The sequence below is a fragment of the Podarcis muralis genome, chromosome 14, assembly GCF_964188315.1.
Source record: "Podarcis muralis chromosome 14, rPodMur119.hap1.1, whole genome shotgun sequence".
Lineage (NCBI taxonomy): Eukaryota > Metazoa > Chordata > Lepidosauria > Squamata > Lacertidae > Podarcis > Podarcis muralis.
The window spans coordinates 22,669,612-22,688,899 of NC_135668.1; the positions used below are offsets into that span (position 1 = coordinate 22,669,612).

The window sequence follows — 19,288 nt, forward strand, 5'->3', positions numbered from 1 at the left end:
GTGAAATCAAGTCAGTGGCTGCAGATTTCCCATATTTAGTGTCTAAGGGCCTGCCGCTGCCACCCTTGTTTATTAGCAAATGCTCTGGGTATGAGCGCACTAACATTGCAAGTATCTCTTCTTTACTTGCTGCAGGAGGGGCCAGTTCTTATTGATGGGACTCCCTCAACCATTAGATCTCTGGGCTTCTTGTGGCTTGACCTAGCTGCTTCTGTCCTGTCTGGGATGGGGCTATGAACCACACACGAAACCTTCCATCTCTTGCTTCTTTGTAGTAACACAGCCAGGGCCAAAGCCTAGAGCCATGTAGCCACTCTACACCCACCCATCCTGTGATCACCCAAAGAGTGGCAGGTGATGGGAGGCACTGGCAAACAGATCCTGCATCAGTATCTGGATCAGGCTCACGCCAGGCCCCACAAAATTTGCCATTGGTTGCCACAGTATCCCCCCCCCCACACACAAAGGATTCCACACGAAGACGCTTATGTCCCTGTGGAGATGGCAATACTGAATTGGTACATGCCCTTCTAGCTTGCACTCTTTATAAAGACTTGAGGAATGAGATTATCACCCCTATTTTATTGTCTATTCCGGGTCGCCCAACCACTGCCAGTGTCCTTTCTCTTGGCAGATCAAGATGAGCAAGTGACAGCAAAGGTTGCAAGGTTTTTAGTTGGGCCACTCAGAATAAGATCCACTACAGTGGACGCTCGGGTTGCGAACGTGATCCATGCGGGAGGCATGTTCGCAACCCGCAGCGCCGCACCTGCGCGCACACGGGTTGCAATTTGGTGCTTCTGTGCATGCACAAAGCGTGATTTAGCACTTCTGCGCATGCGCGGCCACTGAAACCCGGAAGTGACCCGTTCTGGTACTTCTGGGTTTCGGCGCATCCGTAACCCCAAAAACCCCCGCAACCTGAAGCGTCTGTAACCTGAGGTATGACTGTATTTGACTATTGATTCAGAACCCTAAAATGTATTTGTGGCGATCACACAGGCTCCCCGGACATTTGACGGTCTATTGATCCCTGTGCCACCACTGTGCTCTCTTCCCCGCTGCCACAAACCCGTTACTCTCGGGTACACACTGAGTCCAGACAGTTAAAATTAAACCAAATAAATTTATTTTATAAGCATTTACAAGTTTATGATTTCTCAGATAATTTTCTTGTCAGTTTCTTAACCTTAGTTTCTTTACCGGCCTATACCTTCCGAATACCGTCTGACTGATTATCTCAACTGTTTGTCTGACTCCTCTTAACAGATTCTCTCACATCAGACTAGCCCAACCCACAGACTTATCCTCCCTCTCTCTTCTCTAACTCCAGACTGACTTCTTAACAACTCGAACTTGAACTCGAACTCCTCCCCTTGGGTTCCTATAGGTTAGGCATTTTACAATTAGTTAACCCTTTCCTTATGAACCCAGTATGATGTCACACACCTAGGAGGGCAAACACCACAGTATTTTATATAATTGACTTTTTATTTCTATTCTTTGTATATTGTATTGTTTTATTGCTATGGCCGATGGCTGACGCATATAAAGATCTCATTCATTCATTCTCTGCTCCTGCCTTTGGGCTTCACAGAAGCATCTTATGGACTAGATAGGTCTTTGGCCTGATCCAGCAGGGCTTTTCTCATGTTCTTGTATCATGGTAATATTTTTATTTTAAAAACATATTTGTTTCTACAAACAAAATGTGCATGTTCCCAGGCAAGTGTGTTTAGCACCAGACTTGTAGCGCCAAAAATTCCTGGACCCGTGAAGGTGCTATGATTTCAGGTCTTGTTTTTTTGTTTTTCAGTTTCTGTGTGCTTTTTCATAGTATTGTTTTCTTTTCAAAAGGGTTGGCAAACTTTTTATTTTGTCGTAAGACATCAGGAATGTAGAAGCAGTTGCACAGCATGGAATAATAGAGGTCTGCTAATTGCATACTTTTGCAACTGAAGTAATACCTAATTAGGGATTGTTTTTGATTTTTAAAGAAATCCTTCTCCTCTGCCAAAAAAAAGGCTTCCAGGGCAACTTACAAATCACTAAAAAGAAAGTTTTTATCTCTTAATGACCTCAGACATACCATCTGAAAGAGACAACACAAAATGAAAATGGTTTGCAGAATAGAGGAGAAAATAACCAAATACCCTTAGTTTTCACATGCTTTTTATCAGAAAAAATACAAAACGGAAAGGCACACTGGTGAAAAGCAACAGTAATATAACTGCAGAGTTGGAAAAGAACCACAAGGGTCATCTAGTCCAACCCCCTGCAATGCAGAAATATTTTGCCCAGCATGGGTCTCCTTGACAGATTAGGAGTCTCGTGCTCTACTGACCGAGCTACGTCAGTAGACAAACTGTTTGGCAGATTACACAGCTCTCAGAGAATCGACAGTCCAGGCATCTGTTGCTCCAGTTCTAGCATGCAGTTGAGGCTGAAGTTGCAACCACAGCGGTAGAGCTTGCGCAGCCTGCCCAAGCCCCGTACGATATAACCCAGACTTGCGTCTCCCAGAGTCTCGCAGCAGGTAATGTTCAAGGTTGAAAGGGGCAAGCATCCCCTTGCCAGGTGCCCAATTCCCTTGTCGGTGATATTGCAGTAGCTTACTTCGAGGATGTTCAGGCTGCTCATGCGCGACAGGAACAGCAGCCCCTCGTCCCTGATCTTCTCACAGCAGCAGAGTTTGAGGTGGCGCAAGCCGGAGAGACCCTGGGCCAGATACCGACAGGTGAGATTGGTGAGCCGCTCGCATTCCTCAAGGTCGAGCACCTCCAGCTGCAGGCAGCCGCGGCTGGTGATGCCCGCAAGGTGCCCAATGCCCACGTCGCTGATTCTCTGGCAGAAGCTCAGGTTGAGGCTCTTCAGCCTGCTCAGGAGTGACATGGACAGCAGAGCCCCATCCCCGATATTCCCACAGAAGCGGAGGCTGAGGTGGACCAGGCGGGGGAGGCCCTGGGTCACGTAGCGGACGGCATGATCGCTGAGCTGGCCGCAGCCCGCCAGGTCGAGTTCCTCCAACTGCAGGCAGCCGTCGGCAGTGATGCCCGCGAGGTGCCCAACGCCCACGTCGGTGATTCTCTGGCAGAAGCTCAGGTTGAGGGTTCTCAGCCTAGTCAGGCGCGACAGGGGCACCAAAGCCTCATCTCTGATGCCCCCACAGAAGCGGACGCTGAGGTAGCGCAGGCGGGGGAGGCCCTGGGCCACATGGTGGAGGGCAACATCGCTGAGTCTGTCGCAGTTCTCTAGGCTGAGGCACTCCAGCTGCAGGCAGCCCCTTGCCGTGATGCCCGCCAAGTGCCCTACACCCGCGTTGGTGACCAGGTTGCAGTGGTCCAGGCTGAGCTTCTTCAGGTGCAGCAGCCTGTCGCTGAGGATCAGGAGGCCCGCGTCACTCACATGCCTGCACCCGAACAGCACCAGCTCCTCCAGGCCTTTCAGATGCTTGCCAATCTGCGCCAGGCTCCTCTTGGTGACGGATGGGCAGCCGGTCATGTTCAGCGCCCGCAGGGAGGGCAGCCCGGCCCGCAAAGCCCGGCACAGCTCGCTGTAGGTTTCGGGGATGCAGGTTGCGTGGCTGACGAAGCCCATGGTGACACAGGGCGTCATCACGATCCGCACCCGACGGATGCCCCAGGCTGCCATGTTGGCCAACATCGACGGGTCGTTGCGGAGATGGCACAGGGACACGGGGGCCTCCGAACGCCACCACAAGATCTGGTAGGAAGCGGCTTGCCAGTCGCGGCACACCTGCGACACCTGGACCTGGTCCTCGTCGTCCAGGTACTCGAAGATCTTGATCAGCAGCTCCGGAGGCAGGAGAGAGATGGGCGGCGGCGGCGGCGGCTCCTGCTCGGAACCGCTGCTGCTGCTGCTGCCGCCGTCATCGTCCTCGGGTGGGGGCGCCTTTCGCTTCCTCCCGCCGGGACCCATTGCCTGCGGAGCCCGGCTGCAGACCAGCAAACTTCGCCTTGCGTCTGCTTAGCCGCCCGGCGCTGCTCGAGACTAGCTGCTTGCTGGACCCGTCCTCCGCTACTTGTGCCCGAAGCCCAGCCCAGCGATGGGGCGGGTGAAGCCAGAGCCCCCGCCCCTTCCAGGATCATTCTAAAGTCATGTCTTGCTTCCATGGGCGTAGCCAAGGAAACGGGGAGCAGGGGGCAGCTGCCCCCCCACCCAAATCAAGTAAATCAATAAAAATACTTATCTGAGGTTCTGTCCCCCTAACATGAAACTTGCCTCCCCCATAAATCCTGGCTACGCCCGTGCTTCCTCCCCCAAAATCTTAGGAGCCAGCTCCTAGGGGCCGAGCCCCCCCCTATAAAATATTTGAGGGGGCCGCCCCCCAAAGTTGATAGGCATTGCCATTCAAATAGGGTGTGCCGTGTCATGTGACCGCTTATGCGGTGTGGGCTTGCCTGCTTCCACTCCCCCCCCCATATTTCTTTCAAGTTGGCCCCCTTGCCCAACATGCTACCCTCCAGGTGCTGAACTACAATTCCCGCGAGCGGCTAGCTAATAATCATGGGAGTTGCGGTTCAAAGCTTTCAGGGGGCGCCAGGTTGGCGAAGGCCGGCCTGGATTGACCCGGCTGCACCCCTGCTGCTGCTGCTTCGCAGAATTTGGGAGGGTTGAAGGTGTTTTTTTAAAGAAAAAATACAATCAAGTGCTATTTCATTTTTATGCAGTAAGTATGTCGCAAACATACTTCCCAGTAGTGATGTATGGAAGTGAGAGCTGGACCATCAAGAAGGCTGATCGCCGAAGAATTGATGCTTTTGAATTATGGTGCTGGAGGAGACTCTTGAGAGTCCCATGGACCGCAAGAAGATCAAACCTCTCCATTCTGAAGGAAATCAGTCCTGAGTGCTCACTGGAAGGACAGATCCTGAAGCTGAGGCTCCAATACTTTGGCCACCTCATGAGAAGACTCCCTGGAAAAGACCCTGAGGTTGGGAAAGATGGAAGGCACAAGGAGGAGGGGACGACAGAGGACGAGATGGTTCGACAATGTTCTCGAAGCTACCAGCATGAGTTTGACCAAACTGCGGGAGGCAGTGGAAGACAGGAGTGCCTGGCGTGCTCTGGTCCATGGGGTCAGGAAGAGTCGGACACAACAACTAAACAACAACATGTCGCAAACGCCGCTGCCAGAGTCTTTGCAAAGGCTTTGTGCTGTTTCCCGTGCAGGTCTCCTCTGGAGTAAGCCCCGCTCCCTGCCATAGACCTTATTCCCTAGCAAAGCGCGCCACGCGACGGCTGCCTTCGCTTTCAAAACTTTGCCCCGTCATCTTAACTTTCGCTCCTCCCCCTTCTCCGGATTGGCTGTAGCTCCTCCCTCCTGTCGCCTCCACTTTCCTCGAGGAACACCGTTTTCCCCCTCCTGTCTCTTCCTGATTGGCTTAAGCTTCTCCACGCCCTCATTGGCTCGGAACTGGAGTTCTGAGCTGCGGTTTTTTTCATTGGACAGTTATCGAAAGGGGCGTGGTGATTACGGCTAACAGGACCCGGATGTTGCCGCGGAGGAGGGTCAGTTGCAGTTCCGGGTCTTCTGCGAGATGGATTTGGGGGCAGCGCAAGAGGGGAATCCGCCCCCGGAGCGGGAAGGGGTCCAGTTCCTTCAGCAGACAGGTGAGGGGGTCTTTGGGGGGAAAGGGGATTAGCATATGGCTTTCTTGAGGCGGAGGGGCCAGGAAGCGGCCCTTGAAGAGCCTCCATTTTCAGGAATAGCCTACCTTAAAGCTGTCAGGTGCTGTCTGGGGGCAAAGTAGAGGGCTCGTCGTTGTTTATCGGTGTTAAATCGCCTGCCTGTCGATCTGTAGAGGAGCAGCTGCGTTTTGTGGCACCTTTTCAAAAGGCAGGTGAATTTGCAGCTCTTCTCAAGGGCCTAATCTCGCAATTTGTCACAGGGGGAGGGCTGTAGCTGTCAGTGGTAGAGCCTCTGCTTTGCGTGCAGAAGGTGCCCGCCATCTCCAAAGCAAGGTTTTGAGAGAATTCCTGTCTGAAATCCCAGCACTGTGAACAGAGGTCTGGATTGGCCAACAATGGTCTGACTTTTTGTAAGGCAGCTTCCTAAAGCCTATGTCGTGATAAAGAAAAACTGGTTTGCTGGCTGGCTTGCTACAGTGTTCTAAGCGCTCCGTGGAGGTTTGCAAAGGTTTGCAATTGGATAGATATGATACAGGAGGGGAAAGGAATGGAGAGGGAGGAGGGAAGCGAGAGAATGCAGGTACAAGTAGAGCAGGCATCCCCAGCCTTCAGCCCTCCAGATGTTTTGGACTATAATTCCCATCATCCCTGACCACTGGTCCTGCTAGCTAGGGATCCTGGGAGTTGTAGGCCAAAACATCTGGAGGGCCGCAGGTTGGGGATGCCTGAAGTAGAGCAATGCTAATTCCTAATCCTGTATGCGGGGGTGGGTTAGGATGTGGCAGAAGTCTCCATTGCACCAGCTGGAATCATGGGCAAGCAATATGGCAACCTCCAATATGGATGGTTCTGCTGTGCTAGCTTCGATGTAACGCTGCAAAAAGCGCCAAAGTTGTTGCCGCCGCCAGTTCCTCCAAATGCAGCAATGCCTCCACCATCTCATTTATCCAAATCCTCACTCAGCCATGAAGCTCACCTAGGGCCAGACAGTGCCTCTCAGCAAAACCTACCTCACAGGGTTGTTGTAGAGTTTAAATGTGGAGGGGGAGAACCATGTATGCCACCTCGATACATGCAGTATCAAGCAACCTGTAGGTTCTTCCGCCTCTGTTTTTTTATTTTTGGTGTACTAAGTATTTGTTTAGTTTATATCTTTGGTTAATGGGATTTTGAGTTCCCAGGAAATCTCCCATCCAGGCTCAGACGAGACCTAGACAAAAGTGCCACATCATGTACTGTGTGTCACATGTACTGTGTAATATGGCATTGTACCTATGGCCTACTTTTCAGCCAAGGGTGGCTCTCAAAGTGACATGCAGTAATCTACAAATGGCACCTTACAGTGGCTACGATTTGTTATCTTTATGATTTATTTGCTTTGTTCATATTAAGGGCTGGAGCCAGCACTGGGCATGTGGCGTTCTGCTCATGCAGTGGGACTTCCCCTTCTTCTCCTCTCCCTGCATAGTTTCAAAATATGCTCCAGACATTCCACCATGTCTCTGGGGTAGATTTTGGGGTAGGGAGCAGGGGTTACAGAGGAGAGCAGGGGAAAGTTCCCTTGCACAAGTGGAAGTCTGCTGCGCTAGCAGAACAGAGCTTTGTATCATGCTTTGTATAGCTGTCTAAAATAAGTGACCAGTTTTATTATTTTCCCTGCCTCTTGGATGAGATTTTTGCCTTTAATCTGTTTGATAACTTGCAACTGCATTCAGGTGTTCTAGATCGCTCACATGATAAAGGAGAGCAGGCTAGATTCACCCCACCTTCCACACGTCAGAGAAAACTTTCAGCCTCCACGGGCCTTTTGTACTCATGAGGGAACGCTGTGCATTTTAGACTCCTGGTTTTCTAGCAAACTAAATGTTTCTTGTGGGGGGAACATGCAGAGCAGGCTCCTCACTTCAGAAGCTATCTCTCCAGTTTGTGGATTAGGTGTGTGGAACTAGCATGCTTGTCATTCTCGTTCTAGACTAATTTCCAGCTGCTGTTTTTCTTTCTCGCCACCCCCCTTTTTTGAGTCCCAGTGAGTAGGGAGTTCATGGTTTTGTGTTTATTAATGTTATGTTATGACACTTTGTAGCCAAGATGGCTGGAATTCGTGTTTAAAAAGTAGGATAAAAATGTTGAAAGCAAAATAATTTATTTCATTTATGAATTTGCTTCCTATGAAGCATTTCAAAGTGACTTCACAATACCGTAAAATGATACTCAAAACTATTGCATATCTAAAAATGGGGTGTATCCAATGTAGCACTAAGTGAAAGTCACTTAGCATAGTTGTTCCACTGGTGAAACATTGTTGCGCAAAAGAATGCAGGAGTAGATGACTGCTAAATATGTTGCAGAATAGCTTGTGCTGTCTGTTCTGCAGCATTAAAACTCACCTGTTCTCTAATACAAGAGTACCTGCACTAGCAGACAATGTTGGCTACAGCTCAGTTAAAACTAGTGCATGTATAAGAATCTTGACTTATAAGGCTTTTTTGGAAGAGGAAACACACAAAAAACTATAGAAATGTCACTTTTCTGATATGTAACAAGAGGAAGCTCCAACAGGTAAGTACCACCACATAATGTGTTGAATAGACCTACTGATAAGATGGTATCTGCAAGTTGCCCTCTCCTGCAGAACGCAGTGATCAGTTGGGTATTGAATGTTTGAAGCTATCTTTAAGTTATACTGCGATTGAGTCAGTCAGGAATTTATTAAAGTCACCTGAGCAGGTGGCAAACTAGAAATTGCACAATGTCACATGAGTGAATGCCTTGGCTGTTTCTGCTCAGGTGTGTGCCACCACCACCCCTCTGAACCAGATCTTGGTGGTTTGCAGGAGGCTGCAGGCAGAGCTGCCGACTCCTTTCCACCAACTGGATCTGTTCAAATTTCGAACGGGACACTTTGGGTTTTGGCCAAAATTGCAGCCTCAAATCAGTTGTAAAAAATGACCAAAGAGCTGACTTACTTCTGTGTAACAAAATTATTTGTCCCCTTGAGGAAGATGCTTGGAAACTTCTCTAAAGAAGCTCAGGAAACTGTCTCATGAAAGAATATAGTAGGTGTTAATAATAATAATTTTATTAATTAATACATCGCCCATCTGGTTGGGTTTTTCTAGCTACTCTGGCTGGCTTACAGAATATATAAAACATAATAAAGCATCAAACATTTAAAAAACTTCCCGATGCAGGGAAGATCTCTAACCCCCAGTAACTACAAGAGTACACAAGAGACTGTGTGCCTCTTGAATGGTTGCTGGACTTCACTTCCCATCCTTATCCAATGGACATGCTGATGGGGACAGATGAGAGTCCATCAGCATCGTATGGGCATTACGTTGGCTCCTGCTACCCTTCAGCCAAGCCTAATTATTGTATCTGTTTGTGTTCTCTTCCAGTGGGCTCACTTTTTGCAGACTATGGGTGGTACATCCTCCTCAGTTCCGTTGCGATCTATCTGCTTATACAAAAGCTCTCACGAAGCTTTCGAGGCAAGACGCAGCCCCGCTTGGATGCAGCAGCTGTTGGTTTGTATGGGATTGGGAGAGGATGTGTTGTCTTGCACTGTTTTGCCATACAGAGTGACTTACACACATGCCATAATACTTCACACAGCTAAATCTATGTGCACAGCCTACGTGTGACACACACGCAGGCCACAGTTTCTCCTCCATATGATATTCGTGAATGAGCTGGGATATAAGGGCTAAGGTATCCTGGACCCTGAACAGCTTGGGCCATTTGAATGAATGACATCCCAGCTCATTCACTAAGACCATCCAGAGCAGCACTGTTAGTTGTTCCCATCACAGAGGCCTGATGGACCACAACGAGAAGGCAGGCATCTAGTGTGCCTATTCTCCCCAACCTAACAGCTGATATGCAGGGTAGCACAGCAGCTGTTTTCCTGCGTAGCTTCCGGCCTCCAGCCAGCCCCAGAGCTTCAATTCTAGTTGTAGATATTTTTGGATACAGTATTTTTGGTATGGATTGAAGAGAAAGCGGCAGAGAGGGTGTTTTAATGGTGTTTAAAGGGTGCTTCCCACTTTACACAACTTTGCTTATGCACATGGGGACCTGGAATGTAACCCTGGTGTAAAGTGGGGAGTCACCTGTATCTTCCTGGCACACCTGGGCCTGGGTAGGTGTTTTGCCCCTTCAGCCAGGTGATTCTTTGGAGGGTCCCCAAACCCTCCTTCTGTAGGAAGGGGACCCAGGAGGTTTTCAGAAGTGTGCAGAAGCAATGTCCCTGTTCTCTAGACAGCAGCCGGCATCTGGTCTCCCTCCAAGCTTTGTTAACAAAACAAACATCTGAAAGGGCCAGGAGTGACTTTGCAATTAGTGAATTGTAGATTTCAGTTTGACTATTCAGGTGAACCAGTCAAAATAATGCAGAGGGGGTTAACTAATTATTTCTGGATGGTATTGCGGGGAAAGTTAGCTAAGTTGGGATTGGCTTATATTGGGAACGATTGGATCAATCCATCAACCTCTGGTGGATGATTTAGAAGGGTCAGGCATTGCTTTCACTGTGCATTTTGTGCCAGTATCCATACTCAGCAGACTTATATCTCAACACAGCTCCTGCCTTGGAATCGTCTTTGGGGTTGAAGGTACACACAGTAGGCAGTAAACACTCATGGACACCATAAAGATTCAGTCAAGTGTAGAGGTTTACTTGACAGGTATAAAAGCATATTGGTGGCAAATATATACAGACATTCACCACTGCCCTGGTCAAGGCATGCTTAGAGCCCAGCAAGAGTCCAAGCCTCTCTGTCTTCTTCTCTCACCGCAAGACGCAAGCAAGAGACACAACAAATTCCACAGAACCATTGTTATCAGTACTTCCTGTCATACTCTGCATGTCCAAAGAACAGTTCCCACGAAAAATGTCCTTGCACAGATAAAATAATCTCAGCTTTATGCTGCTTCTTGAAACTTCTTCTCTGTTTCTGGAAAAAAAAATGTTTCTCTCTCACACAGACAGAGGATAACCAACAGGATGAAAGTATCTGGAGCCTCTTTGGACTACTTTGTGATCTCAGCTTTTGATAACTCTTTTCTGTGATTGGTTTAGAACCTGATGCTGTGGTGAGACGACAGGAAGCTCTGCTCGCAGCCCGTCTGCGCATGCAAGAAGAGTTGAATGAGCAAGCAGAAAAATTCAAAGAAAAACAGAAGAAGGTAATGCTGTTCGAGCCAGGTGGCCTTGTGTTTGACAGTCAAACAGATGTTTGGTAAAACTATGCTGACTCGTGGGCCTGCCAACTCCTTGCATTCCAGGGAAAATAAGCACCCTGTATTGAGTTGGCCTTTTATGTACTCCTTCCCTCCTGCGGGGAAAAAGAACTGGTGAACCGTTTGAGGGCAGTCTCTTGCTGCCCAGCCAAGCTACTTTAGCTTGCCCAAGAATGAGTGATTCAGGTTATGTGGCCATGGCGAGAACTGCATGCAAAGGCAGTGGCACTGACCACATCCAGCATGGTAGGGCAAATGCCGTGGACCCCAAGAAGTCCACTAGAGTGGACATCAGGTTTTGAAATTTAGGGATGGGGGAGGAAATAATTGTAAGTGTCTGGTGCTGAAAGGAAAAACTCCAGGCAGGATCCCTGCAGTGGCCACTGTCTCTGTCCCTCTTCCTCTCTGCCCTGGTGCCTCTGGATCCCACCCTCGAATGTATAGATGCTACATTGGGGGCCAAAGGCATTTGAGGAAAGTAGATGGTGGCTGGTGATGCTATTCCTTTCAGGGCTAGGGGTGGGGGAAGTTGTGCTGGCCTTGATGAGTGCATCACTCGTGTGCCTGTGGCTGTTTTGAGGAGCCTGTCTCTCCAAATCATGCCCCAGAAAGCTTACTGGGCCTGGTGGCAATCATCCTGGATAACTTGCCCCCTTTCAAGAGCCCAGCCCTGAAAGGAGTAGCACTGCAGTGAATGGCTGCAGTGGCCTCTCCGTGCCATTTGTGCCTGCTCCTTCCTGCTCCTACTGCCCACTTAGCGTTTCTAAGCCTGCTCAAATGAAGGCGGGACAGTCTGGTTTTGCTCGGTACTTTTTCCCTGTAGCCGAGAGAAGGGACACTCTGCCACCAGACTGAGGCTCTTACTGGACTGAGAGTTCTCGCAGGGGAGTTCCCTGTGTCTTTAAAAGATGTTGACTGGTGTTTGTTTTAACTTTTTAAGGTGTATCATTTTATAGACCTTGCATATTAGCTATTCAGCCTGTATCTAGGTAATGCCCTGTGAGGATACTTTCTGGAAAACAAGCTCCACTGCCACAAAAGCAAAACTCTGCATGGCGTCGTCAAACAACTCTGTACCCTCTTAGATAGCAGATGTTGCAATTAAGCATTGACTCTCTAGGACCTGGTTGCAGATTTTTCTGTTTCTGTCTGCCTAAACCAGGCTTGCACACCTTATGACCCAATCAGCTGTTTGTTGTGGCTTCCCAGGTCCCTTATCATCAAGTCTCAGGCTTGCAGTTGAGAGAGGAGGCTGATCCAAGGTCTGCCATGGCTGGGAAGCTGTGCTTGCTTTATTTAATAAGATTTATATGCAGCATGATCAACTGAAAATAAAACTCTTAAGCACTTTGATAGTATAAAATATTCATCATCATCATTTTTATTTATACCCTCCCCTCCCCAGTCAAGGCCAGGCTCAGGGCGGCTAACAAGCAATAATAAAAACAAGTTGAATGAGTACAACTTAAAAACAAGATTAAAATACAACAATTAAAATATTGAAACATTGAAATATTAAAGTGCAGCCTCATCACAGGAGGAGAAAGGAAAAAGAAAAAAGAAAGAGGGGGAGGGAATCAAATTGGCTCCAAGCCAAAGGCCAGGCGGAACAACTCTGTCTTACAGGCCCTGCGGGGCCCTGGTCTCATGAGGCAGAGCGTTCCACCAGGCCGGAGCCAGTGTTGAAAAGGCCCTGGCTCTGGTTGAAGCTAATCTAACTTCCTTAGGGCCCGGGACCACTAGGGTGTTGGTATTTATGGACCTTGAAGCTCTCCGTGGGGCATACCGGGAGAGGCGGTCCCGTAGGTACGAGGGTCCTAGGCTGTGAATACAGTGATGCATCAACAGACATTAAAAACAAGGTGACAATATACATTTATAGAAATGTAGATCAAATCAATAGTATTTAAAAAACAAATATACATGATAAGATTTACATTTATTGAGTAGGATTGCTTAAATAAAAAAGGGTTGGGGTGTTTTTTAGCAGGAATGGAAAACAGTACAGTGAAGATACTGGCCTCTTATCTGTAGGCAGGAAGCTCCAGAGATTAGGTACTGCCACATTTCTTGCAGCTGCAGAATGAATGTTACATGGCGCTGATAAAAGTGCCGATTCTGCAGATCAAAGCAGTTGAGTTGGCACATGCTAGACGCACATTCAGTTGGGTGGCTTACCCAAGTTGGTGTAGGTCTGAACTACATTTTGTTATCAGGCTTTTTAAAATAGTCTAAAATAAATCTGTTGTTGCTCCTTAGGCTGAAGAAGAGAAGAGAAGGCAGAAGATTGTCATGTGGGAAAGCATGCAGGAAGGCAAAAGTTATAAGGAGACCCTGAAACAGAATCAGGTTGGTTTGGTCTTTTGGGAAGGGAGGGACAAATATACAGGGGTACCTCGATTTTTGAACATAGTCCGTTCTGGAAGACTGTTCGAATTCCAAAACATTTGAAAGCCAAGGCTCAAATGGTGGTTTGCAAATTCAATAGAGAAAATTGAAAATAAACTCAGCGGAAGCCATTTGACATTTACTTCCGGGTTTTCAGCATTCAAAAATCGAAATGTTCGACTTCCGAGACGTTCGAAAACCGAGGTACCACTGCATTCAAAATTGAGAATGAGCTAAAATTGCTGAATTAACTCTTCCTCTAAACAGCAGGAACCTGAGCCTGGAGCATCTGCAGCGGCTGCTGCCCCAAAGCCAAAACCCAACAGGAAACCTTTGCGAGGTGCTGGTAAGTTCCAAGTCTGTTTAACAGCAAACAAAGTTTTGGGTCTCACACTTAGTTCTGTCCTCCTGCCGGGCGCTCCCTGTGACTGGTTCAACACAGTTGCATGCAGCTTAATGGGGAAAGTATCCGCTGATGGGGAGGTTCCGCCTAGGCCTCGCAGTGTTCACAACACATTGGAACAAGTTTTGCTTTGTCATAAGAAGAGCCCTACCAGATCAGACCACTGGGCATCTTGTCCAACATGCTGTTCTCACAGTGGTCCACTAGATGACCATAGGAAGCAGGGCCTGAGCAAACAGCACTCCCCCCCCCCCACTTACGATTCTCTGCAACTGGTATTCAGAGGCAGTGCTCAGCTTAATGGCCTAACTCAGCATCGACCAGTTTCCTGTGCCCTGAATCAGCTTTACCAATGGGAATTGTTGTAGACCATAAGAACATAAACGCACTGCTGGATTTGACCAAAGGCTCAGATGTGCATGTGAAGCCCAGATGCAGGACCTGAGTGCAATAACCTTCTCTCTTGTGATTCTCAACAAGCATTACTGCCTCCAACCATGGAGGTGGAGCATAGCCAGCATGACTAGGAGCCATTGATCGCTTTATTCTCCACAAATTTGTCTAATCCTCTTGGAAACCATCCAAGTTGGCAACCATCACTACATTTTTGGGGAGCAAATTCAATTTTTTAACTACGCACCTTGTAAAGTGCTTTCTTTTGTCTGTCCAGATTTATAGTGCAGAGGGATTATTATTATTATTATTATTATTATTATTATTATTACTATTACTATTACTATTATTATTAATTTGTAGACTGACCTTCATCTCATCAACTCATTCCAGGACAGTTTCCAGCATAAAATACAATAAATTCAAGTGCATACCATTGATTAAAAATAACCAATCAATTAATGAGAATACTAATTTAGCCTAAACAGAGCCCCACATGGCTATGCTGTTTTTTAAAAACAACAACCCTACAGTCCTCTTTTTATTGTTTAAATCAGATTACAAAGCAACATATGCAAACATGAAATGAAACGTATAATTTCAAGAACCATTCAAAGTGTTTGAGCCAGTGCTTTCTTGAGTTAATGGAGGATGGAAACCATGCTCTTTGGTTGCAGCGTATTGAATAAACACGAACCAATTCATAGAGAATGTGTCTTCTGTAGTTTGATTACTTCTGGTCCGAATGTGATGGAGTAGTAGTTTCTCCATGAGGGACAGGCTCCAGCTTTGACCATGGCAGTGCTAAAAACAAGTCAGCTTCCAATGTTCTTCTTGTAGTGAGTTTGGGTGCAATTAGTAAAGAGGAGATCCCGTTTGGGATTTGGCAAAAGGTTTTGTCCCATTTTACTCACGATTTCTATGATCCAGTTCACACCAGCACTTTTAATTGGTCAAGCTTTTAATTGGTTGATCTTGCTTAATAAGTAGGACGACATGTAGCAATAGCAAACTATCTTTAGGAGGTTTTCATATACCCAGATTAAAACTAGCACAGATGGGGCGTTGTCCCAAATGTTAACCCATGCAGTGGGAGAGCTCACCTAAATCATGTTCCCAACAAGTCCTTAAACCATCATAAGAGCCAGCCTTATTTGATTCCAAGATACAGTATATCCAGGATATATTCTCTTTGTCATGAGCATTTTTTTTGGGGGGGGGGGCACTATTGAAAGTTACAAAGGGGAATGAGTGTTGACTTGACTCTCACTTCATTCAGTGTAATAAAATGAAGTATTTTATAGGCCTGTAGCCTCAAGTGTTGCTATTTTGTCTGTAATGGCGCACCTGTCAATGGAACTGAATTCTCATAAAACTCACGCGTGATATAAAGGGAGACTTTTCCCCACCCCCTAAATTGTTGAAATCTATTGATATAGTAGAAAAGTGAGTGGAACGTAGTTGTGCCTTGGATCCCAAATGCCTTGGTACTCTTCTGTTTGGGCTCCCGAATGCCGCAAACATGGAAGTGAGTGTTCCGGTTTGCGAACGTTCTTTGGAACCTGAACGTCTGACGGGGCTTCCAATTGGCTGCAGGAGCTTCCTGCAGCCAATCAGAAGCTGCACTTTGGTTTCCGAATGTTTTGGAAGTCAAACGGACTTCTGGAACGGATTCCATTTGACTTCTGCGGCACCACTGTAATTGGTTTCAAAAGTGAGGTTAGAGCTAAATGTCTGGACCACATTTTCAAGTCACTCAAGAGACTGTGCTGTAACTCCCTTTCTTTTCCTTGAACAGTCATGCTATGGTTTCTTTCTTGCTCCTCTCTTCTCCCAGGTTACAACCCCCTTTCTGGAGAAGGTGGCGGGACTTGTTCGTGGAGACCAGGGCGCCGCGGGCCTTCCTCAGGTGGATGAGGCTAATTCTGCCGGTGCTGTCCATAGACACCGGCAGGCATTAACTTAACTCCACAACTGTGGCTGTCTGTGGGCTGCTTGGCACAGGGACTTTGGGTGGGGGGCTGTTTTTAGCACTGTAACAGGTGGGATTCAGCTACTGAATCCTGTCTGCAGAAGCCCTGAGCAGGTACTTTTAGTTTGCACATTGGGGCATTCCTCCCTCTCTTCCCTCCTTGTGCCCCTTGAAATTGGCTAGGGGGAGGGGTCAGGAGAACCACAGGAACAGCGCATGGGGGGTGGGGAGATCATTGCATCTGGGAAGCAAAAATGCTTGCGTTGAGTGGAGGAGCGCAACGTCGAATTTCCAAAACATTTTAATGTAGCCAAGCTGCCCAAAATAAATGGTGAGCGTTGACAAAAAGCGATGCTCGCGGGACGGGGGCGGACAGTTCCTTTCCTTTCCCAGAGGCCTGGTGGCCATGGCTTTGCACTTTAGTCTGGATGACGGGCTTTTCTTTTGAGACGCCTTTTCTGTGAAATGGGGATGTTGCCCATTCTGCCTTGCAAGAGGGCTTGTGACTTAACCTTCTGCTGAGAGTGGTTTGGACTCTGCTGGAGAAAAGCCTGTTTTAAAGGGCAGCGTGTGATACCCCCCCCCTTCAAAAGTGAGCTTCAGGCATCAAAACTGGAATTTTCTCAAAGTAGCGGAACAAACTGACACTGGGGAAGTGTGCTGGCAAGTCGGTGCAAGTAATGGTTAGGTAGAACGACACTGCTTTGGGTGTTAGGACCAGGTGGGTTTCCTGCCCACCGTTTCCTAACTGGCTTTTCCACCCAAACTTCCTGCCGGCAAGGTGGTCAGGTAGCATGATTGATGGATTTGTTTTGAGCTTGGCTCTGAGCATCACTGAGGAACCTGTGACTTTCAAGATGCTACTGTCATGCTCCAACCCCCATCAGCCCCCAGCAAAACACCACAAATTCAAATCTTAACATAGTCAAAAGACCTCATAAAGGCACGTTAAAATATGAAGATCACACAACTTTTAACATACGCCAAATTAGAATATATGGTACTTATATAGACCAAGGACAGGAACAAACCACAAATGAAATTAACAAGATAGTCTTTTATGGGTCTCTTGCAGTTTAAAAGAGATTCAGCACCAGTTTCCATTATTTTTCCAGTAACGAGGCCGAATACAATTCAAATATCATTCCTGGGTATTTTTAATAGGATGAGAGTAAATAATCTATTATGATCATCTCTGTCAAAGTTGCATACAAAAGCCCCAAGCATGTGTTAATGTTTCTGTTGCTCCATCTCTCCTATGTAAACAAGGAAAGTATTGTGTGAGAAACACATGAAACCAGCCTTCCCAATCCTGATGCACTCCAGGTTTTCTGACTCCAACTCCCATTCAGCCCCAGCCACCACAGCCAATTGTCAGGGCTGATGGGAGTTGTAGTCCAGCAACATCCAGAGGTCCACAGGTTCCCCAGCCCTGCCTTTGGGAATTTTCAACATCCACAGTTATGGATGCGATTGTCCCTGTACCAAGCAGCCTTGAATGATGCAGTCCTTATAAATGGTGAACGTACCACTAATGGCTGCTGAAACTAGACAGCAAGTGGAGAGTTTTTGCCATTTCTTTTTATGTTCTCAGCTTTGTATGACAAATATATATATACTGTAAATAACATTACAGCAATTTCTATAGCTTTTTTCTATAGAGAAGTATGTATTCTAGCTTAATAGATGTGTCTCAAGCAAGTAAATTGGTTGTGTGTGGCTTTTTCTTCCTTCCCCGCCCCTCCCTCCCCGCTCAAAATATTGTTAATTAATAAATGTTATTTATATAGTGCTAGCAGCGTACAGGAGTCTTTGCAGAGAAGCATAAGGGAGGGGAGGAAACATACCCAAAACAAAGCAGGTCTTGCTAAGGGAGCTTAGCTTGCAACCTAAAATTTTGCTGGAGAGGAGGATATTATCTGCATGTGTTTGAAATACTTTGGACTCCTTCTTTGACAAAAAGGAGAAATAAAAGAGGCTTGCAAGCAGTGCAGAAATAAAGACTACCATGTAAATAAAACAATTGGAAACGAAACCCAAAGCTAGGGCTGTAGTCCTTGTATATGGGGGAAAGCCAATATGGTGCTCTCTTGATGTTGGCTGGATTACTAACTCCTATTAGCCCTAACCATTGGCCTTGAAAGTCAGGGTTGGTGGGTCTTGGAGTCCACAACTTGAGGAGGAAAGCATGTTGGTGGCTACTGCTGTACACACTTAACTTGGGAGTAAGCCCCGTTGAGTGTTGGCATTATATAGGATTGCCCTGTAAAGTACAGCAGACTAAAACAAGTCGGGGGAAGAACTCACGAGAAACTATCTTCAGCAGCAGTCCCCAAGTCTGCCACGGATGTGATCCTCTCAAAAGCAAGTTACATTCATCTCAATGGAACTTATTCAGAGAATCAGAGAACTGTGGTGTCGGAAGAGACACCAAGGGTCACCTAGTCCCAGCCCTCTGCAATGCAGGAATCACAAGTACAGTGGTGCCTCGCAAGACGAATGCCTCGCAAGACAAAAAACTCGCAAGACGAAAGGGTTTTTTGTTTTTTGAGCTGCTTCGCAAGACGATTTTCCCTATGGGCTTGCTTCGCAAGACGGAAACGTCTTGCAAGTTTGTTTCCTTTTTCTTAACACCGTTAATACAGTTGCGACTTAACTTCGAGGAGCAACTCATAGAACGCGGTGTGGTAGCCTTTTTTGAGGTTTTTAAAGACTTTGGTGATTTTTGAAGCTTTTCCAAAACTTTCCCGACACCGTGCTTCGCAAGACAAAAAAAATCGCAAGACAACAAAACTTGCGGAACGAATTAATTTTATCTTGCGAGGCACCACTGTAAAGAATCCCTCATCAATTTTTAAAAACATTTATTTAATCATTTTTTCAATAATAATAACCACAAAAAACACATGCAACAAAAACCGCAACAACACTAATAATTCAATTTAACATTTCATATTTGAGTACTGATATACCTATGACTACACCTTTTTAAAAATATTTCCCCACCTCTCATCCCCCTACTTCCCACCACAATCGCTTAAAGATTCCTTCCAGATTTCTTTATATTTATCCATTCTTAATTTGCGTCGACATGCAGTTTGTTCATATGTGGCTAGTCTGCCCATATTGTCAATCCATGTGCTCCATGGAATCTTTTTGCCGCTCTTCCAATTCATCAGAACAAGTTTTTTTGCTTCTAATATGGCATGGTACATTCATTTTTTGAACCCCTCATCTAT

The 19,288-nt window shown here is 46.9% G+C and overlaps 2 protein-coding genes across 4 annotated transcripts; one reads left to right on the forward strand and one right to left on the reverse strand.

Annotated features, from left to right (window-relative positions):
- Nucleotides 1–1,112: 1,112 nt before the first annotated feature.
- LOC114584821 (F-box/LRR-repeat protein 14-like) lies at nucleotides 1,113–4,166 on the reverse strand. The gene has a single exon (XM_028706948.2). It carries the CDS (start codon nucleotides 3,937–3,939, stop codon nucleotides 2,389–2,391), a length of 1,551 nt encoding a protein of 516 aa, XP_028562781.2. The 5' UTR covers nucleotides 3,940–4,166; the 3' UTR covers nucleotides 1,113–2,388.
- A 1,312-nt stretch (nucleotides 4,167–5,478) lies between these two features.
- On the forward strand, nucleotides 5,479–17,841 carry SELENOS (selenoprotein S). Of its 3 annotated transcripts, none has more exons than XM_028706309.2 (6): nucleotides 5,479–5,634; nucleotides 9,051–9,179; nucleotides 10,733–10,839; nucleotides 13,153–13,242; nucleotides 13,549–13,627; nucleotides 15,915–17,841. In XM_028706309.2, the coding sequence occupies exons 1-6, from the start codon at nucleotides 5,562–5,564 to the stop codon at nucleotides 15,992–15,994; spliced, it is 558 nt and encodes a 185-aa protein (XP_028562142.2). In that variant the 5' UTR covers nucleotides 5,479–5,561; the 3' UTR covers nucleotides 15,995–17,841. The 3 variants fall into 3 exon arrangements, with proteins under 3 accessions (XP_028562142.2, XP_028562143.2, XP_028562144.2); XM_028706310.2 differs by having other exon boundaries at nucleotides 13,552–13,627; XM_028706311.2 differs by lacking the exon at nucleotides 15,915–17,841 and adding an exon at nucleotides 14,441–14,788.
- The last annotated feature ends 1,447 nt before the right edge of the window (nucleotides 17,842–19,288 follow it).